This window comes from Solanum pennellii, chromosome 6 (genome assembly GCF_001406875.1).
Source record: "Solanum pennellii chromosome 6, SPENNV200".
In the NCBI taxonomy this organism is placed as follows: Eukaryota; Viridiplantae; Streptophyta; class Magnoliopsida; order Solanales; family Solanaceae; genus Solanum; species Solanum pennellii.
Window position 1 is genome coordinate 2,396,057 of NC_028642.1, and position 10,043 is coordinate 2,406,099.

Below are 10,043 nucleotides of genomic sequence, written 5' to 3' on the forward strand. Positions count from 1 at the left end.
CATTTTATTCGTGAAAAGATTCAAGAAAACCTTATTTCCACGGGCTATGTGAAGACTGGAGAGCAACTAGCTGATTTGTTCACAAAGGCATTGAATGGAGCTCGAGTTAACTATTTGTGTAACTAGGTGGGCATGATTAATATATATATACTCCAGCTTGAGGGGAGTGTTACAGAATATTGTAAATATTGTACTAACTGATTTTTCTGTTGTTGTTTTCAGGGATTTCACTCGTNGCTCGTCCTCTTCTGACATCAATCTTACTGGAGTAGTGCACCAAGTTCTAGCAAAATACCCGGCTCTGCTTTTCAAACAACAGCTAAAAGCATATGTCGAGAAAATGTATGGAATCATTTGTGATAACTTAAAGAAAGAGTTAGGGTCACTTCTTTCCTTTTGTATCCAGGTATGTTGAATTTTACAAACTGCAATCCACCGTCTTCAGTAAAAAAAAAACATCCAAGAGTGTCAATAAAGTGGATTGAGAACCATGAGGTCGTTCAAATCTTAGGGAAGGCAAAAAAACTACGTGATTTCTTCCCCTGTGTCCAAGCCTTCTAGAAGGAGTTACCCATAGGACTTCAAATCAACAGATACTAAATTTTTTTTTATATGAACTAATCTAAACAGTTGCAAATATTAATTACTAACAATTACATCGGTTACAAAAAAAAGGGGATTTCACAATTCGGGAAATATTCCGGGGTTGTAGCATGCACCAATTTCAAACACAATAATGTTCAAGGATTTACCTAAGTGAAAGAGGAGAAGAAAAGCCCTAGAGATAGTCCGCAAAATCGCCAAATTGTTTTCTCTAGTTTTTCAAAAACTGAATAATGATAAAATAAGATGGCTGAACTATTTATAGTCTAAAATAAAACACATGATTCAAACCTAGAGTCCGGGTCCGTGCACGTGCGCGGACCTATTCCCTCTCTGCATATTTCGAATAGCTTGATCCAACTCTGTGACGCGCTTCCATCGCGCAATCCACTTTTTTGTGATTCAAAAATTGACTATTGTATGTTCAATTGAATTCAACTACAATAAGTTACAAGACTCTTTGTAAAATTACCCCTTATAACCATGCTCTTTTTGGGTAATATACTAATTAAACATCTTTATATAAACAGAATTTGTAAAATTGAATTCAAGGTGCTTTTACAAATAGTTCGAAATGTTCAGAGAGGAAACAGGTCTGCGCACGTGCGTGGACCTGGAATCTAGGTTTGAATCACGTGCTTTATTTTAGACTATAAATAGTTCAGCCGTCTTATTTTATCATTATTCATTTTTTGGAAAACGAGAGAACACAATTTGGGAGATTTTGCGGACTATGTCTAGGGCTTTTCTTCGACTCTTTCTCTTAGGTAAACACTTTTATGAATCCTTGAACATTTTTGTGTTTGAAATCCCCTTTTATGTAACCGAATTAATTGTTAGTAATTAATATTTGCAACTGTTTAACNCCCCTTATAACCATGCTCTTTTTTGGTTATATACTAATTAAACATCTTTATATAAACAGAATTTGTAAAATTTAATTCAAGGTGCTTCTTTTACAAATAGTCTTATAACTAATTGTAGTTGAATTCAATTGAACATACAATAGGTCCATATTTGAATTACTTTGAGGAGAGCCAAGAAATTTCAATGAGTCAATTTATTGTGTTTTCAATGAGTCAAAGGAGCTAAAAAAAAATGAAAGCATCCATGATGTTGGGAAATAGAAGTCAAAGTACACTGTGAGGGAGCACCTCCGCGTCACAGAGTTGGCTCAAGCTATTTGAAATGTGCAGAGTGGGAACAGGTCTGCGCACGTGCGTGGACCTGGAATCTAGGTTTGAATCACGTGCTTTATTTTACACTATAAATAGTTCAGCCGTCTTATGTTATCATTATTCAGTTTTTGGAAAACGAGAGAACACAATTTGGGAGATTTTGCGGACTATCTCTAGGGCTTTTCTTCGACTCTTTCTCTCAGGTAAACACTTTTATGATCCTTGAACATTTTTGTGTTTGAAATCCCCTTTTATGTAACCGAATTAATTGTTAGTAATTAATATTTGCAACTGTTTAACTTAGCTTTTTGCCTTTCCTGAGATTTGAACAACCTCATTATTCTCAATCCACTTTATTGACACTCTTGGAAGTTGCTGCTTTTCGCCTACACCTGCGTATAGTCGATGCTATTTTTCTTGAAAGTAAAATTGGCATTGGTATTAGTAGTTGGCACGGAATTGCTTTTTTTTCTCTATTATCGCTTGTAATATTGTGGTTTTTTATTTGAGGAAGGATGGTATTTTATATAGGAGGGAATCGAAAAAGCAAAGAGAATTCTGAAAGGACAGACAGAATCATTCAGGGTGACGAATACATGATGTTATACACGTATCCTTAACATTTGTTGTAATGATAAAACAATGAGTTTAAGTCTGATATTATTTTTTGAGATTTTAGTAGCGTTTTACATATATATAAAATCGGTGTTGAAAGTCTTGCAGCCGAAAGGTTACATCCGCCCCCAGGATGAAGCTTCTCCTTAATTTGAAGAGTAGACTTGTATATAATATGTGTTATGGGAAACTGCCTTCTTACAGTTACGCTTCGCAGCTGTATGACAAGTACAAGGAAGCACTTGATGAATACATCAATTCTACAGTAAGAAGCATTAACTTTCTCTCTTATGGTCTATGTTGTTCAGAACTTCATATTCTTCAAAAAATATTCATAGAGTGCATGTCGGATCCTCTAAAGTAATGCAATTTTGAAGGATTCGACATGAATGCTACAGTATTTTTGGAGAGTCCGAGCAACATATTTTATCATAATCAGGCCAACATATTAGTGATCTTGAAGAATGAGAAGGATTATTGGTTACTTGTTTTGCTTAATTTTCACTATTAGTTTTCTGGTAGTGACAATGGTATGAGAACTTTTCATGTTGAGTTAGTTCTTCTTTAAAACTGATTTAGAGTACTAAAATCGTAGCTATAGTAGTTTTGCTCCCATGTATGTACTAACTGATTTTGCTGTTCTTGTTTTCAGGGATTTCGCTCGTCCTCTTCTGACATCAATCTTGCTGGAGTAGTGCACCAGGTTCAAGCAAAATCCCCAGCTCTGCTTTTCAAACAGCAGCTAACAGCATATGTCGAGAAAATGTATGGAATTATTCGTGATAACTTGAAGAAAGAGTTAGGGTCACTTCTTTCCTTGTGTATCCAGGTATGTTGAATTTTACAAACTGCAATCCACCGTCTTCAATAAAAATTGTGCACGTTATATTAAAATGAAAATAGTGGGGACAGTACAAGATTTTCCTCTTATACAGGTGAATTTGTTTTGAGTAATTATGTGTTTAAAATGTTTCCCTTCTACTGTTCGATGGGATAATATATGATATGTTGAAAATTCAGGCACCGAGGACCTCCAAAGGAAGTGTGCTAAAGTCTGGTCGATCCTTTGGCAAAGATTATTCAATAAATCACTGGCGAGGAATAATTGAATGCCTTGATTCTCTTCTCTGTACTTTGAAAGAAAACTTTGTAAGGCCTCACAGACCTATTCCTGTTTCACTATCTTTTTAGTTATAAGGAAAGCTAATAATTTCTGCCTTCCATTCTCAGATGCCTCCGATTCTTGTTCAGAAGATATTTAGTCAAGCCTTTGCATACATGAATGTACAGCTCTTCAACAGGTGACCGCGGTTTTCTAATTTAAGTTGTCTTTAGTTCTTTGTCAATTTAAGCTTTCTAATCTCATTTAAATTATGCAATCATAGTTTTCTTCTTCGCCGGGAGTGTTGTACATTCAGTAATGCAGAATATGTTAAATCTGGNGATATGTTAAATCTGGTTTGGCTGAGCTAGAGCTGTGGTGCTCCCAAGCAAAGGAAGAGGTAATTTATGGTTCACTGTTATCAACTAAATGAAATTTTTTGGATCTAATTCCTTTTTTTGTTTCATTTATTCCTGGCTTGCAGTATGCTGGCTCATCCTGGGATGAACTCAAACATATACGACAAGTTGTTGGATTCTTGGTAATGTTAATATATTTCAATCTTTCTTTTAATATTTTTTCTTCTAGTATCATTGATTAGAAGTAGCCACATAACTTACCACAAACCAAGTTTTCAACGCTGACCTAATGCTGAAAGAGTAGGACATGGGCCAATTTGCATATCCGCACTGCAAGGTTATTAAATGCTAGATTTTAAGAACCCTTACATGTTCATTTATCTCTTAACATATTTGACATGGATATTGACTTCCTCAACGTGTTGCCTCACTATTATTTGATTCTGGTAGTCTAAGTTGTTCTGGTTCCGTCAATCTATCTAAATGGGACATCAGTATTTCCTTTATCCTTTTTTATTTCTGTGAAGTTCTCTTTCAATCTCAGATCAAAGTGTTTGAGCAAGTAGATATGGTTTATTGTGTAAGAGAAAAGTTCTGAGACATCGTGTCTGGAAATGAATTAGTAGAAAGCGGAACTGCTGAAGTTTCCCTGAGTTTCTTTGGTTACTTACTGATTTCTTGGGCTTCAATATAAGCATTATGGCTATTAAGACTTGGCTGTTGCAAGATAATTGTTGCCTTTCCTTTTTTCTTTAGAACTATACATATGCAGTGCGATCCACAATTGATATGGAGTTTTCTGTTAATTGTTACTCTTTTGCAGGTTATACATCAGAAGTACAGAATTTCGTATGATGATATCACTAATGATTTGTGTCCTGTAAGTCAGTTTTCTCTAACAACATTAGCTTTGCTTCGAGTCCAGTGGAAATGCATTGTACTTGGTTTATCAATTTTATCTTTTCTGGTTTCCATTTCATCGAGCATAAACCATATCACCTTCCTTAAAATGTGAAATTCTGGTTTTACAGGTTCTCAGTGTCCAGCAACTTTACAGAGTTTGTACTCTTTACTGGGATGACAAATACAATACACGAAGTGTCTCCCCAGATGTAAGTTATGCGTGGCCGATGGTATTTTTCCGATGGAAGTCCTACCTGTGCATGTTCATATCAGTCATAGTTGAATGTTGAGGGAATTTCTTTTTTCCTGACAGGTCATATCTAACATGAGGGTACTTATGACAGAGGACTCGAACGACGCCGAGAGCAACTCTTTTTTGTTAGATGATAACCCAAGGTGAGAAACTATTCAATGTTTGGAAAAGTTATGTCATCCTCTGCCAAATTTGGATGCTTCTATCATGATTTTGCCTTATATTGTGTCGTTAGAAATATAACCTGGAAGCTCTCTGTATGTACAATTTGGGTTTTGTAATGTGCTCTTTATTGCACAAAAGCATAAATGAAGCTTAAAGGAACTTCTCATATTCCTCATTTTTTTCCTATTCTGCTCGGATTCTTCAAATATGTCACCACGTGCGTGTCAAATCCTCCAAGAGTAGTGCATTCTTGGAGGATCCAACACGGCCACGACGTCATTTTTTCAGAGTCCAGACAGCATAGTTCTTTTGTATTGCCTTAAAACATCACCAGTTCCCTTCATTCAAAATTATCAGAGAAAATCATAATGGGAGCCCTCCATACTTCGCCATTTCCGGGATAACTCCATTGTCCAGGGTTGTGAAGTCGCTCTATTACACAAGAATATGATCCTTGCACATTGAACAGTAACTTACACAATCCAATTTGTCCTCCTTAAACTGTTTGCTGTAAGAATGGCATGTCTCCCCTCTTCAGTAAGCAATATCAATAAGATCTTTACTCTCTGGATCATATTTCCCATGATAAACCTCAAGTGCTTCTTGTGATTAGGATAGCCATGGCTGCAATAATATCATCTGTGAAGCTTACACCCGTGGACACACCTACTTTAAGATTGAATTTCCACACCAAAAATCCAACCAAAAATTGTACCTCTAATTCCCGGCGTGAAGCCAATGAAGTGAAGTCCTCTTTCCTTATAATCCCTTCCCATCCACTTACTATCCCTCTGTTCCATTTTATATGACACTCTCTCTGTTTGAAAATACAGTTACGCTTCGCAGCTGTATGATAAGTACAAGGAAGCACTTGATGAATACATCAATTCTACAGTAAGAAGCATTAACTCTCTCATGCTACAATATTTTTGGAGAGTCCGAGCAACATATCTTATCATAATCTGGCCAACATATTGGTGCTAGTCAACATTGTTGCTTATCAGTTTTGCAATCTGTGTTTGTTTTCATTATTAGGTTCTGCCTGCTTTGAGAGAGAAGCAGGATGCTGAGCTTATGTTGAGGGAGCTTGTGAAGAGATGGGAGGATTATAAACGTATGCTCAGGTGGCTCTCTATATTCTTCCATTATCTTTCACGGTATTATATTCCTCGAAGATCGCTACCTACACTGAACGATGTTGGTCTGACATGCTTCGACAATTTGGTTTGTTTCTTGCCAATCCTAATTTTCAATAAGAATTCATCATATCATTGTTGTGTGGTCAAAACTTATTTCTGTTTTTTCGTTGACAATAGGTTTATAAGGAGTTGAGCAGTAAAGCTACAAATGCTGTTATTATGTTGGCAAGTATCATATCTCTTATTTTTGTTTTCATTTTTCCCGAGTCTTGTGATACTATGTATGCTAGTCATGAGGGTCTGATTTAAGAGTTTGCTCGTGTCAGATTGCAAAAGAACGTGAGGATGAGCAGATAGATAGAGCATTATTGAAGAATGTTCTTGATATCTTTGCTGAAATTGGAAGGGAGGATTATGTGAATGACTTTCGAGATGCTTTGCTTAGAGATACTGCAGCTTATTATTCTCGGAAAGCTTCAATTTGGATTGTGGAAGATTCTTATTCGGACTATATGTTGAAGGTACAACTCATTGGTTATTGTTTTAAGTTGCCAGAGTAAATTGTGATACCCATGAGCTTTTCTAACACAGGTGGAAGAGTGCTTGAAGAAAGAGAAGGATAGAGTGTCTCATTATCTCCACGTTACTACCGAGAAAAAACTTCTGGAGGTCAGCATTGTTTGTCTTCTCTTCAAAAATTCAGACCTTGTTTATGTTGAAAATCTTCCTTTAGTTGGATTTGTTTTGAATGCTGAGACCAAATTTGTGCTGCAGAAAGTGAAACACGAATTGTTGGTTGTGTATACCAATCAGTTACTTGAGAAGGAGCATTCTGAATCCCATGCTTTGCTCAGAGATGATAAGGTATTGGTTACTTTTTTTGCTATTCACTATTAGTTTTCTGGCAGTTCTGGTTAAATGCTATTTGTTACTCTCTCTCTCTTCGGCCTTACGTCTTGATACGAACCAGATTGTGCAGAAATAGAAAGAAACCCTAAGTTCTAAGAACAAGAAATAAATGATAGAAGATTGACACTAGTGGCGAACTAATAGACAATAATGACTAAAGGACAGCCCTATAAGACAATTGTTTAGGGGCATTGAGAAGGCATATGATCATGTCAACTGGGAGTTTTTGCTCAATATGTTGAAACAAATGGGGTTTGGTGAGAGATGGTTGAGATGGTTTGAGGTCTGTATAAAAACTGATAAATGGAGAACCTACTTTTTTTTTTCCCTTTCCTTTTCATCATAGCCATGGAAGGATTCGATAGTATGATGAGGGTGGCTTTTCAACTCATTAGAATTGTCAGAATGATATTGGTAGTCTTAGAGGCGGTCTCAGGCTTGGCAGTCCATTGGAGGAAGAGTTGTATATATCCCATCAAAGAGGTGACACAGATCCAGGCCTTAGCAAACGTTTTGGGGTGCAGAATCGAAAAACTCCCAACTGTTTACCTAGGTACGCTACTTGGAAACAACCATAAAGAGCTAGTGATATGGGATGGTATAATTGAAAAAACTGAAAAGAAGCTGGAAAACTGGAAATCTCAATATCTATCCTTTGGTGTGAGAACCATTCTGATAAACTCTGTACTAGACTCTTTACCTACCTATGTGATGTCCCTATTCCCTATGCCGGTCAAAGTGGAAGAAATACTTGATATATTAAGGAGGGATTTTCTTTGGTCGGGAATCAAGGAAGGTAAAAGAATACATCTTGTCAAATGGCAAACTGCTTTGCTGAGTAGAAGCTCCGTGGGGATTAGGGATCAGAATCATGATGGAACTTCCAGGGGAAATCTCTGGACCATGGAGTAAGGTATGGAAAAATAAAGTGCCAACTAAAGTGAGGTGTTTCTTATGGCTAGTGGCTAGAAGGGCATGCCTAACTCATGAGAAGCTGCAAAGAAGAGGCTTTGAAATAGCTTCCTGGTGTTCACTGTGTAATGAGACAAATGATACTAATAGTCATCTTTGGAATACTGCAGAATCAGTACAAAAGATCAAATGGCGTTATATGAATACCTTCTGTTTTTGGTGTAATGAGGAGGGTATAGAGGATGCTGGACAGATTTTAAATTTTTTTCTCGTCTTTATAAGTTTAGTAGCAATTTCTTGAGTTGGCCTTTTTTGGGTCACTGATGTAAATCTTTTTGATGGTTGCCAGCATACCCTCATTGCTGGGAAATACAACTTTACTTTATAAAAAAAAAAAAACATTGTCTAGGTCTAGATGCACAGCCCAAGCACAACGAAGAAATTATCAGGGGCGCGTTCTACCACTAATTAATAGCCTGTCGTGCGAGCCTCCCACTAGGGGCTGCTATGCCAAAAGCGAGAGAAACCCCATCCCTCTCTTTCATTTTTCCGCCCCCATGTCGCCACATGATGGAACATAGGGACGTAAAAAATGGGGTCCTATCAACTTGCTCCAAACTAGGATAATTATGAGCTTTATCTTATTTCACCGTCGAGAAAGGAAAGAAGACTTTCATCTCTAAGTTTCACTCAGACGTGACTGTCTCTTCTGCCACCTCTTTTCAGCTCAGAATTTTCTTTTAGGTGGAGCCTTGCACTTCCATTTCAGCATGTTGGCCTTCATCCCTTCCTTCCAAGCACCTTTTAAGTCTACAAGGTTGGGGCGTTAAGTGAATTCCTTGAGCTCCTTACCTCGACAGCTCGGCTTAGTGTGCAGGTTCTCGAGGCATTGAAGGCATTCCAGCAAGAGCTCTTACTCTAACAGAACTAGGACCGTCAACTCCAACTTTCCTTATCGATAGGCAAAAGTCAGCCCCTCTCCTTTAGAGTAAGTGGCTTTCACTCCTTCAAATCCATTATATTGGGAGGCCTAACGAGTGACAATGGTTCACAGTCCGACTGCTGAATACATGGACATGGTGCAAAAAGCTGAAGATACGGCAAGTAACAAGCTGAATTGTCCTTGTCCATGTGACATATTTTTGATGGTTTTACACTTGAGAGCAATATTTTATCTGAATATGCAAGGGTCTGTTGTAAGCGAGTCCAAGTGTTTAGGCATTCCATTAGTTATCTGGGATGAGATTGTGGGAAAGACTGAAAAGAAGTTGGCAAATTGGAAATAGGCTCACTTTGATAAATGCAGTTATGTCTCTATTCCCCATTCCAATAAGTGTGGCCAATATGTTGGAAAGATTAAGAAGGAATTTTCTTTGGTTCGGGAACAGAGAGGGAAAAGGGGTATCACTTAGTAGAATGGAAGATTTCACAATTAGACAAAGAAGGTGGAGGTTTACGAGTCAGGAATCTGAAAATGCAGAATGATTGCTTTCTCATTAAATGGTTTTGGAGATCCAAAGGGAAGTGAACAGGCTTTATAGAAGGAGGTAATCTTGAATGCAGTATAAACCACCTATGAATCATCAGTATGACGATCTATAACGAATCTTTGGACCAGACTAGCAAANGGACTAGCAAAGAATTCATGTAATGAGGTGGATGCAGGTAACAAAATACTATTTCGAAAGGACTTATGGATTGAAAAGGAAGTTTTAATGCTTTGTTAAGGTTGATAACTTTTTACTTGCGAACATGTCTTTCTACACAACACGTTTTGAGTCTCGCCTCTGGGCTTAAATGTGCGTTTGACTACACTGGTAGTTGTTGTATCTTCTTAATGACTGGTAAATAGGTAGATTTGTGGTGCTATTGCAGATGCTTGATGGTTTTAGATGCACCACTACA

At 37.4% G+C, this 10,043-nt stretch overlaps 2 protein-coding genes and 1 long non-coding RNA gene across 3 annotated transcripts; all 3 read left to right on the forward strand.

The window, feature by feature from the left end:
• Positions 1 to 376: 376 nt before the first annotated feature.
• On the forward strand, positions 377 to 6,545 carry LOC114077570 (myosin-6-like; the record flags this gene model as incomplete). The annotated part of the gene is given in 15 exon segments (XM_027917744.1): positions 377 to 406; positions 2,313 to 2,391; positions 2,559 to 2,661; positions 3,049 to 3,225; positions 3,417 to 3,545; positions 3,627 to 3,697; positions 3,782 to 3,824; positions 3,827 to 3,898; positions 3,983 to 4,039; positions 4,681 to 4,737; positions 4,889 to 4,969; positions 5,074 to 5,156; positions 6,012 to 6,072; positions 6,214 to 6,402; positions 6,495 to 6,545. Coding segments are annotated over 14 exon segments (1,188 nt in total), but the record flags the coding sequence as incomplete, so codon positions are not given.
• An 11-nt stretch (positions 6,546 to 6,556) lies between these two features.
• Positions 6,557 to 7,182, forward strand: LOC114077649. The gene is made up of 3 exons (XR_003578995.1): positions 6,557 to 6,838; positions 6,909 to 6,986; positions 7,092 to 7,182. It is a non-coding gene; the product is annotated as an uncharacterized LOC114077649 (long non-coding RNA).
• Positions 7,183 to 7,574: 392 nt separating this feature from the next.
• LOC107021959 lies at positions 7,575 to 8,138 on the forward strand. Its single transcript, XM_015222669.1, has one exon. It carries the CDS (start codon positions 7,575 to 7,577, stop codon positions 8,136 to 8,138), a length of 564 nt encoding a protein of 187 aa, XP_015078155.1.
• Positions 8,139 to 10,043: the final 1,905 nt, after the last annotated feature.